General features: G+C 49.2%; 1 protein-coding gene across 3 annotated transcripts in view; it reads right to left on the minus strand.

The window, feature by feature from the left end:
• DHRS3 (dehydrogenase/reductase 3) overlaps positions 1-21,240 on the minus strand; it is a 55,814-nt gene extending 34,574 nt beyond the window's left edge. Inside the window, exon 1 of one of the 3 annotated variants that reach the window (XM_017888029.1) lies at positions 20,544-21,240. In XM_017888029.1, coding sequence (XP_017743518.1) covers positions 20,544-20,738 — 195 coding nt within the window. In that variant the 5' untranslated portion in view covers positions 20,739-21,240. Of the gene's footprint in view, positions 1-3,299; positions 3,321-19,967; positions 20,194-20,543 lie in introns of those variants that run through there. The other 2 variants (XM_017888031.1, XM_017888030.1) reach the window with 2 other exon arrangements.
• Between the last annotated feature and the right edge of the window lie 20 nt (positions 21,241-21,260).

A 21,260-nucleotide genomic window follows, 5' to 3' on the forward strand; every position in this document is an offset into this window, starting at 1 on the left:
AAAAAAAAAAAAAAATAACGACAGTCCTTATCATAATTAGCATTTATTTAGGAGCTTCTCTGAGTTCAACAATGAGGTTTACGGCCCCTTATCCTCTGTTCTCGAATCCAAAAAGCTCTAAAATCCTAATTTAATTTTGACACACGCATTTAGAGCAAACCCTAATTGGAACCATCACGAGGCTACTTCCGGTCTCTTCATCCCACTGTGGTGACTATCACTGTGATTACGGGTGGCTGCCCTAGGCCTTACTGTGGGTGTCACTAGGTATATGGCCTATGTGCTAGATTGCATTTCTAAAGTCCAAAACATCAGACCTATGAGACACAGCTAGCCTTAAGGGTTTCAGATAAGGGTCTGTAGGCTTGAACTCGGCTTCTTTTTAGAGATAAGGCACTGAGACCCTGGAAGTATAAGTAATCGGTCAAGAGCAAAGCCAGGAATTAGCTGAGCAGAAACCCTCAAACCGGATGGCGGTACCTCTCGGAGCTGCTAGCAGAAGTTAAGAATTCAGCTCTTGTTTTGGAAAAGGAAAGAAACATTTTACTGGAGTATCTCAGCATCTCCCTCATACTCCAACATGAAATTCAGGGGTCACTGAGCTGGTAGGCTCAAACACACACCAGTCTGATGCGTCCCAGGGAGACCTTCAGCTAATTAAACATAATTTATGGACCAGCCTCTAAGGACAAGCCTTAAATTACTTGCAAGCTGTGTCAAGGTAGCTATCCTACAGGCTATTAATTAGGAATCAGTTTAATCTCTGCTAGGACGAAGGTCAACTGCCTTGGAGTTGACCCTTCTGGCTGACTGGTCTCATGCTGTCAGGCTGTGGCTCTGGGCCCAGAGGGCCAGGGGATTCAGGGGAAGTGGGACATTCAATGGGAAATGGCCAGGCCAGCACACCCTGCAAAGACCAGGATGCTGGGAGAAAAGCCAGGCCCTTGGCCCATGGGGCCAGGTGAGGCAGGAATTTTCCCAAGCACCAGCCCCACAGAAAGTGATTTTCAGTGTTCGTCAGAGGGCATCACTTCCCTCCAACATCAGAGAATTCTGTGGAAAATCAGGCTTCTGTCACCTTCCATTAATGTGGGCTGGCCATGCATCCTATAGAAAGGACTGGTCACGCATCCTGTAGAAAGCCTTCAGTGGCTCCCTAGCAGAGCTCCCAGTCACGTCCAGACTTCACCCCACAACCACCAGGCTCTATGAGGTACGACCCTGTCCATCTCTCTCCACTCCCTGCTCACACTTTGTTCTGGCCAGGCCAGGGTCTTTTTCCCAAAGGAAACAAACTCTCTCATCTCCCATTTCCTAGCTCCGCTCTTTCCCTCTGCCTGGGATATTTTCCTTCTGCTGCTTCCATCTCATCCTTAATGCCTCAGCTTAGACCCCAGTCCTAGGCACAGCCAGGTTTCCTTTCCTAGAAGGCAGACTGCCTAGATTCGAATCCCATGGCTACCTGGGCTGTGTGACCTCGGGCAAGTATTTCACCTCTCTGAGCCCTAGTATTTCCATCTTTAAACTGGGAACAGTGGCTGTGTCACAGGGTTGCTCTGAGAAGTAAATCAGATTGTCCACGTAAATTGTTGAGCACGTGGGTAGCACTTGATTAACAACAAAGACGGGTTGAAAGCCCCCGTCTGTGCTTGTAGCTGCCTCCAGCCATGGTCCACCCTACCAAGGCACCCATCCCCACCAGGGTCACTGCAGGCTACTGGTCCATCTCCCCAGCAAGACTGCAGATGGGTGTCTTTTTCCCTTGCCATAGCTGTGCAATGTCAACCATGTCCTTGTGACCAGGGAAAGCCCCTCTCCCCCAAATGCCTTTCGCTTCTGTCAAATCCACTCTGCAGGAAGCCATCTGGGATGATTCCGTTTTCTCTCCTGTGGAGAACCTGCCCACCCAGGTGGGGCACAATTAAGGTCCCCTGTTTTGGTTTTGCTCTCCAAGGGCAAACCCTCCCCGATGACCAGCTGCACTGCCAGTTGCTCTACAGCAGGGACTGTGACATCTTCCCCTTCCTGTGTGAGCTTTGTGCTCAACAGGTGCTCAGGACAGACCCAACCCACATTTTTCATCCCCTGCCACCACATTCAATAATCTCCTGGAATCTTCCCAAGGTCCCTGGGAGGCTGGGATTTGCACTGCCACTTTACAGATAAGGATACCGAGGCTCGAGAGTGTAGCTGACTGAATGACGCCCGTTCTCCGAGATGCCTATGTTTTAATTCCCAGAACCTATGAATCTGTCACCTCCTATGGGAAAAAGGAATTCAGGTTGCAGCTGGAATTAAAAGGACTAATCAGCCAATTTCAGATAGATTGTCCTCGATTCTCCAAGAAGGCCCGCTGTAACCACAGTAGACAAGGGAGGCAGAGAGTCACATGGAGATGTGACTAGGATGTGACTAGTTGACTTTGAAGATGGAGGGCCATCTTCAAAGTGGCTACGAGCCAAGACATGCAGCTAGCTCCCAGAAGCTGGAAAGGGCAAGGAAATGGATTCTCCCCTAGAACCTCACGCAGGAGTGCAGCCCTGACCCCTTAATTTTAGCCCAGTGGGACCCGTGTCAGACTCCTGCCCTTTAGAATTGGAAGGGAGTAATGTGTGTTGCTTTAAGCCACTAAGTTTGTGATAATTTGTTATAGCAGCAACAGGAAGTTGATCTAGAGGTGCTAAGGGATGGGTCCAAGGCCTCTAGCCAAAAGAGCTAGGATTGAAACCTGAATCTGCCTACTTCAAAGTCTACAGTCTCTCAAAGGCACAGCATCTCCTCCCCACACGAACCTATCAACAGCACTTATGAATAAAACAAACACAACAAGCCATTCCCGCCTTAATGCCCTGGAGACTTTGGTAGAGAGTGTAGTTATGATCTGTAGCCTCATCATCACGGCCAGCACTTACCGAGCACTCGCTTTGTGGCTCTGAACTTTAAATGTATTATCTCATTTAATCGTCATTTGACAGATAAGGAAGCTGAGGCTCAGAGAGGTCCAGTAACTTGCTCAAGGTCACACAGCAAGTGAACAGAAGAGCCAGCATATGAACTTTGGTGTGGTTGACTCCTGAACTCAAAATCTGAATCTCTATGCTTTACTGGCTCCTTGAGAAAGAAAGAACCGCACATCTGTGTGTGTGTGCGCACGCGTGCGTGCACACACACACATACACACACATGAACATTTCCACTGACTTGAAGGCTCAGGAGACATCCCCAAAGCCAAGGCATGGATCTGCTGGCTGAGGAGGTGTGAGCCCTTGGAGGGCACCATGTGCCCAGTCCACACTGACCTTGTGTCTTGCCATCCCTGAAGGACCCCGTCTCCTCTGCTGTGTACTCACAGGGAAGTGGCCCGGAGAGGCCAGGTCAGACTCTTTAATTCTTTGGCAACTGGGATGTAAGAACATGGGCCGTAGAGCCAAGGGTGGACAGAGGCCACGTGGGTGTGTCTGGCAGGACTGCCTGCCTGCATGAAGGTCATGCTGCCCTTTACAGTCACACTGGCCCCAGCTCCCCACAGTGACCTGCTGCAGGCCTGTGAGAGGGGCTACTGCTTGCTGGGCTGGGGGAGCTCTAAAAGGACTCCAGGCCGGGTGCGGTGGCTCAAGCCTGTAATCTCAGCACTTTGGGAGGCCGAGACAGGCGGATCACAAGGTCAGGAGATTGAGAACATCCTGGCTAACACGGTGAAACCCCGTCTCTACTAAAAAAAAGTACAAAAAATTAGCTGGGCGTGGTGGCAGGTGCCTGTAGTCCCAGCTACTCGGGAGGCTGAGGCAGGAGAATGGCGTGATCCCAGGAGGCGGAGCTTGCAGTGAGCCAAGATCGTGCCGCTGCACTCCAGCCTGGGCGACAGAGCAAGACTCTGTCTCAAAAAAAAAAAAAAAAAAAAAAAAAAAACCCCAAACCCCCCCCACCAACCACCTTGGAAGGACCCAATATCATCTCTGTTCTGCTCCCTGCGTGCAGCTGGAGGGGAGGGAGAGCTGACCTCTCGTACCTGTGAATCGTGACCTAGCAAAGGGCTTCCTTTCCTCTCGTATCACAGTGGCCTTACATCATCTAGAAAAGGTTCCAAAGTCAGTCTGTTGACAACTTGCTGGACTTCGGTGGCTGAGCATTTTGCCTCTTTGAACTACAATCTCCTTGAAGGCAGAGATTTTAGCTCAACCCGGAAAAGTCTATTCTATCTTTTTTTTTCTTGGGGAGATAGAGGGGGGTAAGACATCAGTAAATGACCTCATAAGGTCTGCAGGATGAGATTTGGAGGGCTGCCTCATACAGGCAGGCCTGGCTCTCCCGGCTGTTTCCCTGTGGCATGACTGAAAAATGAATGTTGTCCTTCCACAAGAAGGTGTACTGGACCCCTTGCTCCTGCTCATGGTACCCCCATCTCCCCTGCAGAGAAGCCCACTTCCCAACTCCCAAACCCTATGGCTTGGTTGGGGCTGGTATACCCTGGCTCAGAGTCTGGCCGTGACTCACAGCTGGCCAAATAGAGCACCATTTCCTTGGTTCAGGCTCACCCAGTCACTGCCAGAGAGACCCAATTCCTGGACCCTTCCAGAACTTCTGGGCAAAGAACACCTACCTGCCTGTCTACTCGAATGGGAGCTGGGAGGGTTACGTTACCAGCAGCAGGGGGCAGGTGTGAGCAGCCCCGTGGCAGAGAGGTCTGCCTAAAGGTGAGGGGAGAGAGAAGTTCGCCTGAGTCCTGACAGCACTGGCCCCTGGAGAGGTGCCCGAAGTCAGCCCTACCCAGGGAGTTCTGGTCCCGTGAGTCAATAAACCAATCAGCGGAACACCTCCAGAGCCCCTATCAGGAAAGCAGGAGGTGAGGTTGTTTGACCCATGTAGACTGCCTGGCTACAGACTCCACTAGGGGCCATCAGCGCCATCTTTTCCGTGAAGGTATCAACCAAGAGGCAAGACTCATTGGTTACAAGCAGACATCCTGGGGTCCAATCCTCCTGGGTCATTTACTAGCTGTGTGATTCTAAGTTACTGACCCTCAGAGTCCTGTTGGTAAGAGGAAGATGATAACAGTACCCACGCTGGAAGGTTACTTCGAGGAGTAAATGACCTTGTGACATGTCAGGGCTTAGAACAGTCCCTGGCACATAGTAGGTACTTAGTAATCACTGGCTCTAACTAGCTACAATGGGTTGGTCATGCATTTATTCAGGCAACAACCATTTATTAAGTATCTGCTGTGGGCCAGACACTGTGCCAGTTACCAGATACTTGGTGAGTGAGGAGGGCATGCCCCCTGCCCCTGTGGATATCAACAAGCAGCCACGAAGCGTGGTAAGTTGCTATGGTAACCCCAGACTTTGGCCTCACCGCAGCCCAGTCCTGCCCAATTGAGCTACTTGGACGCAGAGATAAAAATGACTAATGTCTTGGGTGGGGGAAGTTGGATGATTGTGGGGGTTGGGCAGCCAGGACCAGAGAGGAGACCGTACCCCTGACCAGCCTCAGCCCTTGGGTTGCAGAAAGGCCTATGTTGGACCAGCCCCTGCCTGGGAAGATAGGGGCTGTGCCACGGGTCGTCTCAGCAGGGGTGAGGCCTTGGGTGGAAGGGAGATGGCCGGACTCCCTGTAGGAAGTGGTTCCCTCCCACAGACTTCTAGAAAGGGTCAAGGGCTCCAATTCCCCTGAGGGCTTCTGTGGCAGGGGCAGAACTCTCCCCTTCCTGGGGGAGTCCCAGAACCAGGGTGAGTCAGGCCAGCGGGTTTTTTGCCTGTTGTCCCTGGCATCCTGCAGAGCATCTGGTCTAATATGCAGAAGGAGAAGGGCTGGAGCAGGGGGTATCCACCGACCTTTACCCCCATGCCCATTGCCCCAACTGGAAGGAGTGGTTGTCTCTTGCAAACGCTCTCGCAGTCACCCAGGAGGTGATAGGAGCTATTTCACTAAATTTCCACATCTTCATTTTTCAGATGAGGGAACCAAAGCCCAGAGAGAGAGAGAGAGCTGCTCACCCAAGGTCACACAGCAAGTCACTGGGAGGCCCCTCCTAATCTACAGCATTAGGAACTGGTTTCCAGCAGCCCTGGCCGGCACTATAAATTGCATGAGTGCACTGGCCAGAGCCGGCCTCTACTGCCCAAAAGATTTTGGCCACTGTGACACTGCCCATGGGCCAGGTCTGGGCTTTGGGGCTGAGGTTGTCAAGGCACACTTTCCCAGGGCTGGGTGCTATGGAGGCAGGGAGGGCCAGGCAGTAGCCTCCGGTGTCCTTTCTGGCAAATGGATTTAGGCTGAGTCCCCTTGGAGAGGCTGTCTCAGCCCTGGTTCGGTATTCAGGGTTTCTAGATTGTGGGCACCTTGGTGGTAGAGGAGGTGCCCAGGCTGAGGGCAGAGCAGGGTCTGGGGTTCCACACGTCTGGGGTGGGAGTGTGGGTTCCTCTGCTGAGGGGCAAAGGCCCAAGCGAACTAGAAGGCATTTGGTCCAGAAGCCACCGCACCTTGGATTAAAGCGCCAAAGGTGGAGGTGTCGTTAAAGAGGGGACATCCAGCAAATCCAAGAAGGGTCCATCCAGGAGAGCGAGGGGGCTGAGTCATTTCCTTGAAGCATCATTTTCAAGCCTTATTTTTTTCCTTTCTTTAGAATAATGACTTTCTTTCAAAACGCACACCAAAATCTTAACAAGGAATTGTAAGCCACAAAACAGAGGTGACAACACTGACCTAGTCCACAGGAAGGAGGGGTCCCTCAGAACCCATCCTGCTCCATCTCCCACTTGGCCCCACCTTCTTGGGGCCTCTAGGGTGCTCTGGAACCCAGTTTGAAAACCTGGACCTTGAACCTCAGCTGGTGCTGAGGTCTGCGTGGGGACCGCGCAGCTTGGACGCTGGCAGAAGTGGTTGGGAGAGGTGGGACACAGACAGGAGACCGTGTTCCCTAGGAGGCTGTTTCAGTGTGGACAAGATCATCATACGCTTCACTCATCAAAATCCCCGAAAGGCTGCTGGAAAGGGGATTTAACGTCACATTCCTTGAAGTAGGGATGGCCAATGGGGTAAGAAAGAGTGGGGCCCAGTGACCTTCACCAGGCTGACCACTGGTGGCCTTAAGCACCAGGCCACACATGTGTACTCTCCACCCTGAGCTTGCCCTGCCTTCTGTGTCACAGGATACCAGGGCATTCCCTACCTCGCACACGAGCTCTCGCCCTGGGCCTGCATCTCAGCCTGTAGGACGTGGATGGGTTTTGATTGTATCTAGTCCAAGCCTTCTTAACCTAGAGTCTAGGATAGGTGACAGGTGTACATGCCCCCTTAAAAGTACAAAACTTTCAGTTGCACCTTCTTCCTGGGATAGAGCTCATATTTTCTTCAGACCCTTGAAGGGCTCTACAACCAGCAAAATTTGAGAGTTACTGCAACCCCCTCAGTTGCCACCTCCTTCGCGAAGTCTTCTGAGATTTTCCTTAATGTACAGTGATCAAAGCTTTCAGGCCACGCAGAGCTCAGTGACCTCGGGCTTAACTGGAGGGAGCTGTCACTCACTGTCTCCTCTGCAGCTGGGTCTCTGCGTGTTAAGACGTCACACTGGTTGTCAAATGAAAGAAATTCAACTGTGCGATTCCCAAGCTTGTCAGTTTAGTCTTTAAAAGAAACCCAGATAACTGAGGACTATTTTATTCCTTTGGCAAGTCTCCCATTCATTGTATGCAAATATTGCTACTCAGTGCTCTAAATGATGTTTGTGTAAAAGCGGATTTCACTACATCCCTGCCCGCATCCTGTTGACTCACTCACTGCTTATCACAGCTCTCTCCAGAAACCTCTGTGTACTAAGCCCCATTACTTAACAGCTTCTCTCTTGACCTCTCCATGACCCTGAATGAGGCAGGCCAGGCCAGGCTGAGATTATTTGTTGCAGTGGGAAAAGATGGGAGTGTTGAAGCTGGGAAGCCTGGGTTCAGAATCTGCCCTCAGCGACATGTCCCAGGATGGCCCCTTCACCTGGATCTCAGAAATGCTTGCTGGTGGCCGGGCATGGTGACTCATGCTTGTAATCCCAGCACTTTGGGAGGCTGAGGTGGGCAGATCACAGGTCAAGAGACAGAGACCATCCTGGCCAACATGGTGAAACCCCATCTCTACTAAAAATATAAAAATTAGCTGGGCATGGGGGCGCACGCCTGTAGTCCCAGCTATCGGGAGGCTGAGGCAGGAGAATTGCTTGAACCCGGGAGGAGGTGGAGGTTGCAGTGAGCCAAGATCTTGCCACTGCATTCCAGCCTGGGCGACTGGCAAAACTCCATCTCAAAAAAAAAAAAAAGAAGGTGGTCAAGGAAGACAATGAATGTGCAAAAGCACTGTGCAGTCATGTAGCATACCAAGTCACGTGGGTTACCATTGTCACACACATTGCCACAGGGGCCACGTAGCAGTGCCACAGGGCAATTGGTATATTCACGCATGGGGTCATGGTACAGTATCCGCGTCTTCTATATTACCACAGTTATGACAGTATCAATCTTGTATATTACGGCATGGTTCATGTACAGTATCATGTTCCTTGCACATTGACTGATGGTCTTGTATAGTCACCCATCTTGTATAATTAGCGCCAAGGTCATGTACAGCATCAGTCTTGTATATTACCCCACCAGTTATATGCAGAAATCAATACTTGTATATTGACGGCTGACAGTTAGTGATGCAGTTTGTTCAGATCGTGTATGACGTTACGCAACGTGGCATGTACAGTATCGTACTCCTTGTATATTACCGTCCGGTCATGTACAGTACCGAAAGTCCATTATAGTTATCAGTCATCCGTAATATTAGCAGCCATGTATCACCTTAACCACAATCATATATAAGACATACGCGGCGATCCATGTACACGTCGCTGGCAGTCACATACAGTATCTAATGTATATATTACCCACCAGTTATGTATCCATATAGGGGCACAACTCATGTATTGTACTAGAGTCATGTATATTATCAGTTAAAAAAAATATAGTATGCACGCAGCAGCCAATGTCAGTAAGCGCACATCATCGTACAGTAGCTAGCAGTCACATATAGTAACATAGTCATGTAGAATACCATAGTCATATACAATACCATGTCCTCTACAGTACCACAGTCATTAACAGTACCATGTATATTAATAGTGCCATGTATATTCCCATGTATATTAATAGTACCATGTATAGTAATAGTGCCATGTATATTCCTACATTCCTGCTTTTACCATAATCATGTACAAAGGGTCTTCAAAAAGTTCAAGGAAAATGCATATTATGAAAAAACTAGGCATAATATTTGAGATTTTTTTTTTGCCCCCAAATAACTAACTTGTTATAACATGACTAAACGGGATCTAGTTTGAGGCACTAAGAAGGATAAGACATCAGTTTGAAAAGAACTCCTATCAGAGCAACATGAATTCTACTAAAACTGAAGCAAGAACAAACATCATATTTACAGTGAAGCTTGCTTAGATGGAAGAATGGTGACATCATTGATGCTTTATGAAAAGTTTATGGGGACAATGCCCTAAAGAAATCAGCAGTTGGCTGGGCATGGTGGCTCACACTTGTAATCCCAGCACTTTGGGAGGCCAAGGCAGGCAGATCACAAGGTCAAGAGATCGAGACCATCCTGGCCAACACGGTGAAACCCCGTCTCTACTAAAAATACAAAAAGTAGCCAGGCGTGGTGGTGTGTGCCTGTAGGCTCAGCTACTTGGGAGGCTGAGGTAGAAGAGTTGCTTGAACCCAGGAGGCAGAGGTTGCAGTGAGCTGAAATCATGTCACTGCACTTGTCTCAAAAAAGAAAGAAAGAAAGAAAGAAAGAAAGAAAGAAAGAAAGAAAGAAAGAAAGAAAGAAAGAAAGAAAGAAAGAAAGTTATTGCAACCCCTCAGTTGCCACCTCCTTCGCGAAGTCTTCTGAAAGCCAAAGAAAGAAAGAAAGAAAGAAAGAAAGAAAGAAAGAAAGAAAGAAAGAAAGAAAGAAATCAGCACTTAATAAATGGATAACTTGTTAGAAGGGATAAGAAGGTGTTGAAGATAAACATCTTCATGTTTGGAAGTGCCAGACCATCCATATCAAATTGGAAAGAAAAAATTCATCTTGTTTGTGCTCTTACTGAAGAGGACTGACAATTAACAGTAAAATAATAATAATAATAATAGTAATAGCCAATACCACAGACATCTCCATTGGTTGAGCATACACAATTCTGACTAAAATATTAAAGTTGAACAAACTTTCCACTTGATAAGCACCAAAACTACTGCATCCAGATCAGGTGCAGATGAGAGCAAAGCTTTCAATGAAAATTTTAAACAAGTGGGATCAAGATCTTGAAGCATTTCTTCAAAGAACTGTAAGAGAAGATGAAGCATTGACCACTACAATCCTGAAGACAAAGCACAATCAAAGCAATGGCTACCAAGAGGTGGACGTGGCCCAGTCAAAGCAAAAGCAGACCGGCCAAGAGCAAAGGTCATGGCAACAGTTTTTTGGGGATGTTCAAGGCATTTTGCTTGTTAACTTTCTGGAGGGACAAGAACAATAAATATCTGCTTATAATGAGAGTGTTTTGAGAAAGTTAGCCAAAACTTTAGCAGAAAAACACCCAGGAAAGCCTCACCAGATGGTCCTGCTCCACTAAGATAAGGTTCCCCGTTCATTCCTCTCATCGAACAACGACAATTTTGTGAGAGTTTTGATGGGAAATCATTAGGCAGGCATCCACTTTACAGTCCTGCTTTGGCTCTTTCTGACTTCCTTTTGTTTCCTAATCTTAAAAAATCTTTAAAGGGTGATACAGTTAGGCTCTGTGTCCAAATCTCATCTTGAATTATAATCCCAATAATCCCCATGTGCTCAGGGAGAGAGGAGGTGGAAGTAATTGGATCATGGGAGTAGTTTCCTCTATGCTGTTCTCATGATAGTGAGTTCTCACATGATCTGATGGTTTTATAAGTGTTTGGTAGCTCCTCCTAAGTCCATTCTCCTTCCTGCTGCCTTGTGAAGAAGGTGCCTTGCTTCTCCTTTTCCTTCCGCCATGATGGTAAGTTTCCTGAGGCCTCCTCAGCCATGCGTAACTGTGAGTCAATTAAACTTCTTTCCTTTATAAATTACTCAGCCTCTAATATTTCTCTATAGCAATGTGAGAAAGGACTAAGACAAAGGGCATCCATTTCTCTTCAGCTAATGATGTAAAAAAAAGACTGTATTGACATGGCTGAACTCTCAGGACGCTCAGTTATTTTGGGATGAACTAGATGGCTGGTATCACTTACAAAAGTGTCTTGCAACTTGATGAAGCTTATGTTGAGAAGTAATATATATATATATATATATATTTGTGTGTATGTGTGTATATAAACATATGGAGAGAGAGAGACGCAGTCTTGCTCTGTCGCCCAGGCTGAAGTGCAGTGGTGCAATCTCCACCCACTGCAACCTCCACCTCCCACGTTCAAGTGATTCTTCTGCCTCAGTCTCCCGAGTAGCCGGGATCACAGGCACATGACGCCATGCCGGATAATTTTTGTATTTCTAGTAGAGATGGGGTTTCACCCTGTTGGACAGGCTGGTCTTGAACTCCTGACGTCAAGTGATCTGCCCGCCTCAGCCTCCCACAGTGCTGGGATTACAGGCGTGAGCCACCGCGCCTGGCCCATATTTTCTATTTTCATCCTTTAATTCCATTTTCCACAACCTTTTTGAAGCCCCTTTATATATTACCACAGGATATTACCAGTCACATATGGTACCACAGCCATGTAGAGTTACCACGGTCGTGAATATTACTAGGAACCCAAAGAAACCATCAGCATCCAGTTAGGAAGCCACAGGAATCGAAGCCTGAGTGAAGGATATGAATCTGTGCCCACCCTGTACCCTCCCGCCTCCTCCCTACTCCCCAGCACCCTGGAAAGCCTGGACAAAGGAACGACATCACTGTTGGAAGATCCTGCTGAAGTCATGCTGAGAAGGGCTGCCTCCTTTTAATTTTCAAGTGTTGGTTGAAAATTGGTGTCCTCTATTCCTCCTGCCCCCTGCCCCTGCCTGGGTCATTGCTCTCACTGACATCATGACAATGACTCACAGAATCAAAGGGTAGAAGGGACCCGGGAGGTTGTCCAGAACCTAACCTCCCCCAATGCAGAAATCTTGACACCATGTTTGCTTAAAGAGCAGCCTGTTCCAAAGGGCAGGAGGGTGTTCCTCTTGCAGGGCCCAGGTCTGCATTTTCAAGCTCTCCCCATGGGCCTGGTGTGGGCTTCCAGAACCATCTAGAACAGGTCCCATGCCCCTGTGGTACCAGAGTGCAGCTGATACCCTCTCCTGCCTCTTAAGCAGTCAACTATACTCCCATGGATTTGCCACCCAACCCAAGTCATGGCTTGTAGCCCTCGTCACCCAGCCTGCTCTCTGGATACCCTCCAGTTGCTCAAGGGCCTTGTCAAAGTGCTGGCCCACATGGACACAATGCCCCAGAAGTCATTTGACAAAGTAGGACTGAAAAGCATCTTCATTCTGAGCATCAGCACAGTTATCTGATTTTATTTGGAGGGGTTAAGCAGTACTGCCACTAGAAGCCTGCCTGTTGGTGTCAACTCATCCTTCCACAGTGTCAGGAGCTTTTCCAATCTGGGGATGGTGTTCACTCCAGGAACACTAAGTGCCATGAGGAGAGAACCTTGTTTATGTGGTTCCCTGCCCCATCTCCAAGGCCTAGTTTGCTGAAATCAATGAACGGAGTCAACAGTCATGATTTCTTGGAGCCGTGTCACCCTGAAGCTGGTTGTCACTCCTTACCTAAGTGATACAGCAAGAAATATCAGGATCTGGCTGGGAGCAGGGCTGCCCAGCAGAGCCCCGAGGGCTGGATTCCAGGTGCCTCCCATCCCCTCCAACAGTGGCACCCCGGCCTGCTTAGATTCTCCATTTCCTTCAGCCCAGACACTTCCATCTTGACGGTAAAGATATCAGAGGAGGCCCTCAGCATCCTCTAAAACTAGTGCAAAGCTGAGAGCATTCCCTGAGCTCTGGGAAGCTCCCAAAGAAGGTGGTGAGACAAGTCTGGGTAATATTCTTGGAGGAGGCATGGAAACCCGGCGGCGTCCTAGCAGGTCCCCAACCACTGGCCTGATACCCACCGTCTGCCTGTCACAGCAGCCAGGGGATCCTGCTAAGGCTTGGGTGAGGGCATGACGCTTGAGTCCTAGGATCAGCTGGGTCCACGTGTCCTTCATGGGAACCTGTCCCCCTCAGTTCTTCCTCCCCACTCACTCACTGCTCCAGCCACACTGGTCACCTCTTGGTCCTCAGACACTCCACTGTCTCCTCAGAGCCCTTGCTCTGTCCTCTCCCCAGAACGCCACTGCTCCCTTCCCACCATGCCCTTGCCTCCTTCAGGTCTTTCCTCGTGTGCCCTTCTCAGTGTGGCTTTCCTTATACCCTACCTAGAATCTCAGGCCCTCGCATTCCTGTTCTCCTTGCTTCATTGGTTTTCTCCTCATTGCTTATGATGACAATTCAATGTGCTGTTTTATTTATTTATTTATTTATTTATTTATTTATTTATTTATTTTTATTTATTGAGACAGAGTCTCCCACTGTTGCTCAGGCTAGAATGCAGTGGCGTGATCTCTGCTCACTGCAACCTCCACCTCCCACAATTGTTCAAACAATTCTCGTGCCTCAGCCTCCCAAGTAGCTGGGATTACAGGTGCACTCCACCACGCCCAGCTGTTTTTCCTTTCTAGTAGTAGTAGTATAGACAGGGGTTTCACCATGTTGGGTCAGGCTGGTCTTGAACTCCTGACCTCAAGTGTTCCGCCTGCCTTAAGCCTCCTAAAGTGCTGGGATTACAGGCATGAGAATGTACTGTTCTATTGATCTTGCTTTTTATCTGTCTCTCTTACTAAAATGCCAGCTCTCACTACATGGGTGGGGATTTTCATCTGCTTTGCTCCCTGCATGCCTTCAGTGCCCAGAACAGCGCCTGGCATATAGCAGCTGCTCAATAAATGTGCTGAATGTATGAATAAGTGAATAAATGAATGAGTTTCCACCAACCATTCACCTGCTAACCTGGCACTCTCTTGTTGAGAACCTAGGCAGGCATCTGCTCATTTTCAGATTCTAAGATCTCACTCATTTCAGGGGTGCCACAGCAGATGGACACACGTTTGGGCATGCTAATGTCTAAATAGACTCACTTTTCTCATTTCCAGTGGGCTTCAATGGTTTCCTAATCCTCATGGTTCACCTGAATAATACGTTTGAAATGTTTCAAGTATCTTATGGACTTATATTTTTGGATTGTGTCTCCTGAAGGCAGTAGTTGGCATGGCCTCATAAAATTCTAGGTGTGTTCATGCTTTTGTCCAAGGATAAGGGAGAACGTGTAGTGTGTGGAACCCATCCCACACTGATACTGTGGTGGGATACCGCTGGTAGTGGCAGGTTAAGACAAGGGCTTTTGTTACGGCGATTGTGACAACCAGATACATTTCCTGGGTAGAAAGGACACCTCATAAATATAGCTGAGATCACTTTCTCAAAGTAGACAGCCTCGGCAAATACCAAGATGGAAATGAACCAGAGAAGGTAACTGCAATGACACAGAGATCAGAGGGCTTGGAAGGGATCTGTGCAGCCACAAACAAGTGCGCTTCATCTGAAAAGATGGAAGCTCGAAGAGCTTGAAGTCGAAACGAGAATTAGCAGAAGGGTTAGGTACACTGAAAATGAACTTGACTCAGATTCAGTATTATTAGATGGAGGAGGCATTCTTGAAAGCCCAAATAGAGAAGGTGGGGAATTAAGGAGAAGAAACCAGGAAATTTTGTGTGACATGCTAGTTAGGGAACTCGGGTCCCTCATTCCCTTAGAAGCGACAGTGTGGAAATATTAACATCTTCTGCAAGAGCTGAAATAAATCCACGGCAGACAGCTACCTGTTGAGGGAGTTTTAAACAGGTGTGGGGCTCTGTGGAGCTGGGGCACAGCACATTTTCCAACTCTAAGTTGCTTATTTTTCATTTGGTGGCATCTGATGACTAGCAAAGACTTAGATCATCAGTGATAGGGACAAATGCTTTCTTCACCCGGAATTCTCCTGCTTGCAACTCAGGGAAGCCTGGCAATGCATTGCTTTCTTGGGTTGACTGATCTGTAAAATGAGAATTTTCGAGCATGCCAGGATCTTAGGGATCATTGTCACCCCTCTCATTTCATAGTTGTGCTTCTCAGCTGCAACCTGGAGAAGGTAGTAACTTTTCCAGGGTCAAGAACCCAGTCTTGGCCGGGTGTGGATGCTCACACCTATAATCCCAGCACTTTGGAAGGCCAAGAAGGGAGGATTGCTTGAGCCCAAGAGTTCGAGACTAACCTAAGCAACATAGCGAGAGACTCCCATCTCTATTTTTAAATAAATAAATAAATAATAAAAGCTTAGTCTCTGGCCTCCTGCACAGGTGAGAAAGACTGCAGGGGCCGTGGGGCCATGGTCTGAGAGTAGACACCTTTGTTCCCCCAAGGGAAGGGCCTGGGGGAGTAAGAAGGAGAAGTTTGTCTATTCATGAGACAGCCTCATTTGTAAGGTCAGTTGTGACCCATGCTCCAAGCGGAAAGACTTCTAGAGGTCACAGGTAGAACAGGTAGCCTACCTGCCTGCTTTCAGGCTGCACAGAGAGGACAGGAGAGATGGGCCACTGCTCTCTCCCCTGTGAATTTGTTAGTGCAGCTGTTTTGGCCTGATGACTCTAGAAACCCATAGATGCCTGTCTGGACCCTTCTCTTCTTTCTCTTTTTTCCTATTCCCACCAGTACTGCCCTGACTCAAGAGTCTGAGGTGTAAACTCCCTGCTTACCTCCCTGTCCCACGATACAGTATTTTCTTGCTTTCCTTTCTACTTCCCTCTCGCAATTCCAGCCAGGTAAAGCCTTTGATCAGGAGGTTTCTTGCACCTAGATTGCCCTTGTCACACCCCTTCTGGTTGAAACTCTTGACCTTCTTCAAGGCTCAGTCAAATGCTCCCTCCTTCATGAAACCTTTCATGAGCGCTTGCTATAAATTAACTGCTCCTCTGTGCTTCCACCATGTAGCATCCCCCAAACTTCATGCCCATCCAGAACTTCAGAATATCACCTTATTTGGAAAGAGAGTTTTTGGTGCTGTAACTAGTTAAGGATCTTGATATAATCACATTGGATTTAGTATGTGCCTTGAATCCAATAACTAGTGTCCTTATAAGAAGATGATGGGGGTGGGCGTGGTGGCTCATGCCTGTAATCCGAGCACTTTGGGAGGCCGAGGCGGGTGGATCACCTGAGGTTGGGAGTTCGAGACCAGCCTGACCAACATGGAGAAAACTCGTCTCTACTAGAAATACAAAATTAGTTGCGCATGGTGGCACGTATGCCTGTAATCCCAGCTACTCGGGAGGCTGAGGCAGGAGAATTGCTTGAATCCGGGAGGCGGAGGTTGCAGTGAGCCAAGATCACGCCATTGCACTCTAGCCTGGGCAATAAGAGTGAAACTCTGTTTCAAAAAAAAAAAAAAAAAAAAAAAAACAAGACCTAGACACACACAGTGAGGAAGGCCATGTGATGATGAAAGGAGAGATTGCAGCCATGCTTCCACAAGCCAAGGAGCATCAGGAGCCACCAGGAGCTGGAAGAGATGACGAAGGATCTTCCCCTGGAGTCTTTGAGTGGAGAGGAACCCAGAACCCTGCTGACGCCTTGATTTCAGACTTTTGGCCTCCAGAACCACGAGAGAATACATTTTGTTGTGGTAAGCCATCAAGTTTGTGCTAATTTGTCATGATAACCACAGGAAGCACACACACACGGTGATTTGTGCCTTCACTGTAAGCACCTGGCCACATTCTAGGTCTTTATTCATCTTTGCTACATTTTCCTACAGGCCCAGAGCTATGCCAAACACCAAACAGATACCCCAGGCAGGTTTGCTAAGCTTGGTCTCTCAGAGACGGTGTCAAGGGACTTATGAGCTTGGGCTGGCCCCAGGGCTAGGAATGGGAAGGACACAGGACTTGCTGAATGGAAGTGCTGGAGAATGGGGTTCATAAATCTACTCACAGTGCTAGTTCCTGGCTGAGTGCTTTAGGAACAGGGCAATCTACCCACATGCTGTAAATTCACTGATAGCAAGATAGAACTCCAAGCCAGTTCCCACACTATGTCCCTGAAATACCTCCCCTCAGACTACCTCTTGGAAATGGGAATTGAGTATTTGTTTGTTTTTGAGACAGAGTTTTATTCTGTCACCCAGGCTGGAGTGCAATGGCGCGATCTAGGCTCACTGTAACCTCCACCTCCCGGGTTCAAGCACTTCTCCTGCCTCAGCCTCCTGACCAGCTGGGATTATAGGTGCTGACCACCATGCCTGGATAATTTTTTGTATTTTTAGTCGAGATGGAGATTCACCATGTTGGCTAGGCTGGTCTCGAGCTCCTGAGCTCAGGTGATCTGCCCGCCTCAGCCTCCCAAAGTGCTGGGATTACAGGCATGAGCCACTGCTCCCAGCCAAGGTCCTGGAGTTCTTGATGTGGTATTGAGCTCGTGTATGTTGCCCCACCTCCCAGGGTTTGCAATCATGGCCCAAGACTCTAGTCCAGCCACTTGCTTGACACCAAACCAAAGGCTGGATGGAATGGTCTCTACAAATACTTGTAAATGAACGATCCACTTCTCCCCCCGGGGGTTCCTGCTAACACCATGTCAAACTCAAAGACTGGAGCCTGGGCTGACCACTAGCCAGAAGTTAGTTCCCTTGGAGGGAAGGGGAATAAGCTTAAGGTTTGTGAATGCTTTTGTGGAAGGAATTCTAAGAGGGCATAGAAAATTGAAAAGCAAGAGCTTTACGCCTGGAGACCCTAAACATGACTGGCCTGCCTCAGTTTGCCACAGTGCATTGTGGGTAAGGAGAGACGCGTCCTAATTAGGAGCTTTCAAATTCTTATAGCCTTAGTGTCCCTTTAAAAAAAGCCCTCGCTTATTTGGGCCACCTTTGCACCCTAAGGCTCACTACCACCCACGAATATTGCCAAATGCTATTTAACTCAAGGTCATTATGGGAAACTGGGTTGTCAACTCTCCCTCCTTCCCAAATAAACAGACAACTCCTGGACATGTCAGCTATTTGCAGAGATTCTGGTACTCCTTTTTTTTTTTTTTTTTTTTTTTCCTTTTGGGGTCTTTCCCCTCCAGATCCAATCCCACCAGAATCTAGGGTGGGAAGCTCTCAGATGCAGCCTCCACTTCCATCAAGAGGAGAAGGAACGTCATCTGTGGTTCTGCACAGCCACCCCCTGTCTAGTATCACTGCAGGCTGTGAGTGGCACTGGCCCTTTCTGATTCAGTGCCCTTGGGCCACCCCTAAGCCCACTGTTCACACCTGTCCCCAACCCATAAATTCCCCACTCCCTCAACACTTGACCCTTTGTTCCCAACCCCACTAGGCCCCAAAACACTCCCGGCTCTGGGGGTTGTCCCAAAGTCCTCTCACTGGTGTCAGGCCAGAAGCCACAATTCCAAACTCCCCACCATGAGAGCAAACAGAAGCCTTATTATAAAGTAGCTCCAGTAATTGGTCAGATAATGGCGAGTTACAGGGAGCGCTGCTGGTCATCCTGGCGAGTCAGATGACTGAACCGATTATAAATGGCACTCGAAGTTTCACAGGCCCCCATGGATCCTGTTTTGTTTTTGGTGACCCTGACACCAATTTAAGACATATTTCTAATTGGCCCTGGCTGGATTCCCTGGAAGAAGACGTCCAGTCCAAGTTAGGTGGGGTTTGGCTCCCGGTGCATGAACTTGCAGGCTCCATTCTGTACTATCGCACCCACCCCCCAATGGCATACACTTCTTTCAATTTAGGATTGTTTACAGTCAGTCGAGTTTTTCCAGATTGACTAAGAGTTCCTCATCTGCCTACTGTAGTCAGCTACAAGAACAGTAAAAGAGACCTAGGACTTGGGAGAGCTGGAAGACTCAGAAAAAAGTCTCTGTGGGATGCAGACAGCTAAAGAATGACAATCACATGCAATTGTCCTAAACCCCACTTTCCCCCCCACAAAGGACACTCTCATCTGCTCTTCTGAGACCCCTTCACAAAGAACTTCGGGAGCCCTTTTATGAGGCATCGCCTCAAGGAAATGAAACTGCTGAGAACAACTCTTACTTCCCCTTATTTGTTGTGTCCAAGGGTTAAAAACACTTCCCAGCTCCCCCTCCAAATGCAAGGTCAAGCAGCTGTCCAAACCACCCAAGGAGAAGAGGGAGTCCTGGACAGCCAGACCCCTGCTAGCTTGGCCACCACGGGCTCCGGCCAGCCCGGCTAGGGAAGAGTTAATCGGATCGGCTTTGGCTGATAGTTCAGGCTCCAAAGTTCAGTCCCAGTCAGAGCCACCCCGGAGGAATTGTAAATCTCAGGGCAGCATTTAACAAAACAAAAGCAACCTGGAATTACATGCAGGTTTGGTTTTCTACAGTACATGTTTACTTAATCCCCAAGGTATGCGGCTCCATGTCAGATCAGCTGGCTTTGCGGCCCTTTCACCCCCCTAGTTCACAACAGTTTAAGTTTCAAACTAATTCCCTGTTTTCGCTCTTCCTCTTCACAGGGCTGGCTGGAGACAGCCTGGCCTGCCTCCCTCTCCCGATGGCTCTGGTCACCGGGTGAGTCAGCCTGGCCTGGGCTGGGAGTTGGGTGACAGCCTGCTCACCCTCCCCGCTCTCCGGCACCAGGTCTCCAAAACCTGGAGCAAGGGGTGCCGGAACCACCAAAAAGTTAAAAGGCTGTGTCTGGTGGGCAGGACCCTCCTTGCAGCACCACCTTCCAGCTAAAGGGGGAGGGATCCCCGAGGGGTGTGCTGGGGGGAGGGGACAGGGTTGAAGGTGAGAACAAGGGCTCTTTATCAGTAGCTGCTTACCCTGGCCTCCTCTTTCCTGCTTTCCAAACACCTGGGCCTCTCAGTGTGGGTCCGGCCAGACTGCTCTTCCCTTTTCAAACCCAAACCAAGTACCCCCTCTCGTGTCTTCAGAGCTGCAGCCGCCCAGGTTGGGGCTGGGTAGCGGGTTGCCAAGGAAAATACGAGGCGCCAGCTAGCAGGCGGCTCCCAGCTCTACCCAGGAGTGCGCACACCCTGCACTCACCAGGGTGGCGGCAAGAAAAAGGGGGGAAGGCGGGGGAGGGGGGCACAACACCTTCCTTTGGGAGGCAGGAATGTGGGAAATGGGTGGGTCTCCTAAGTTTCAGGGTGGGGGTGAATAGCCAGCCAGCCACCGATCCCAAAGGAGCGGATCAACTCTGAACCTGCCAAAAAAGACAGTCCGATGCCCGGGAAATTTACAAGGTGAAACCGACTAGCTCAGCACTCGTGGGTGGCACGGGGTAGTGGGGTGGCCGGCGACTCTCAGCTCCCGGGCGCGGGATCCCGCAGCGGCAGCAGGTGGGCTCACCCCCTCCCCTGCGGCCCCCCACTCCCTGGAGTCGCAGTGCCTGGTACCTTTCTGGCGCCGCGCTCCGCGAACTCGCGGGCGAGCTGACGCCCGATGCCTCTCCCGCCGCCTGTGATGAGGACGTTCTCCCGCGACAGGTCCCGCAGCTTGGCGGGCAGCACCAGTCCGACGGCTGCTTTCACCACCAGATAGATCATCTGTAGAGGGAACACCACCAGCGCGCCCAGCCGTTTCCACACCATCCTCCGCGCCGCGGAGCCGGGCAGGGGGCGAAAGTCCCCGGGCCGAGCAATACAGGAATTAAAAAACACCCCAAACAATAAATAGTAAACCGAATAAGGAGGAGAGAGGCGTCCCACCTGGCCACTCTTGAAATCACCTCTTCCCAAATGCAAAGCACCGGGTAAGAAAAAAAAAAAAAAGATAAATTCTCCTCTGGGGAGAAAAGCGTCTCCTAAGGTTGGGACGGTAAAAGAGGTGGAGGGGGAAGCTGGAGGTGGAAAGTTCTAACAAGAAGTTTCTTGCCCCAGCAGCCGTTTCGGCTGGGGAATTCTCAGGTAATGTTTACGGACTGACAGAGGAGTTCAGGCAGGGGAAAAAAAAAAAAAAAAGGCACCAACCACACGCGCTCACCCTGCCTCGGTCCCGCGGTTTCAAAGTGCAAGATTAAACAAAAACAAAACAAAACAAAACAAAACAAAAAAAGCTGTTTCCAAATTGTAGCGCCCCACCCCCCACCCCGTCTCCAGGAAAAAAAAAAAAAA

The sequence above is a fragment of the Rhinopithecus bieti genome, unplaced genomic scaffold (genome assembly GCF_001698545.2).
Source record: "Rhinopithecus bieti isolate Rb0 unplaced genomic scaffold, ASM169854v2 scaffold_16234, whole genome shotgun sequence".
In the NCBI taxonomy this organism is placed as follows: Eukaryota; Metazoa; Chordata; class Mammalia; order Primates; family Cercopithecidae; genus Rhinopithecus; species Rhinopithecus bieti.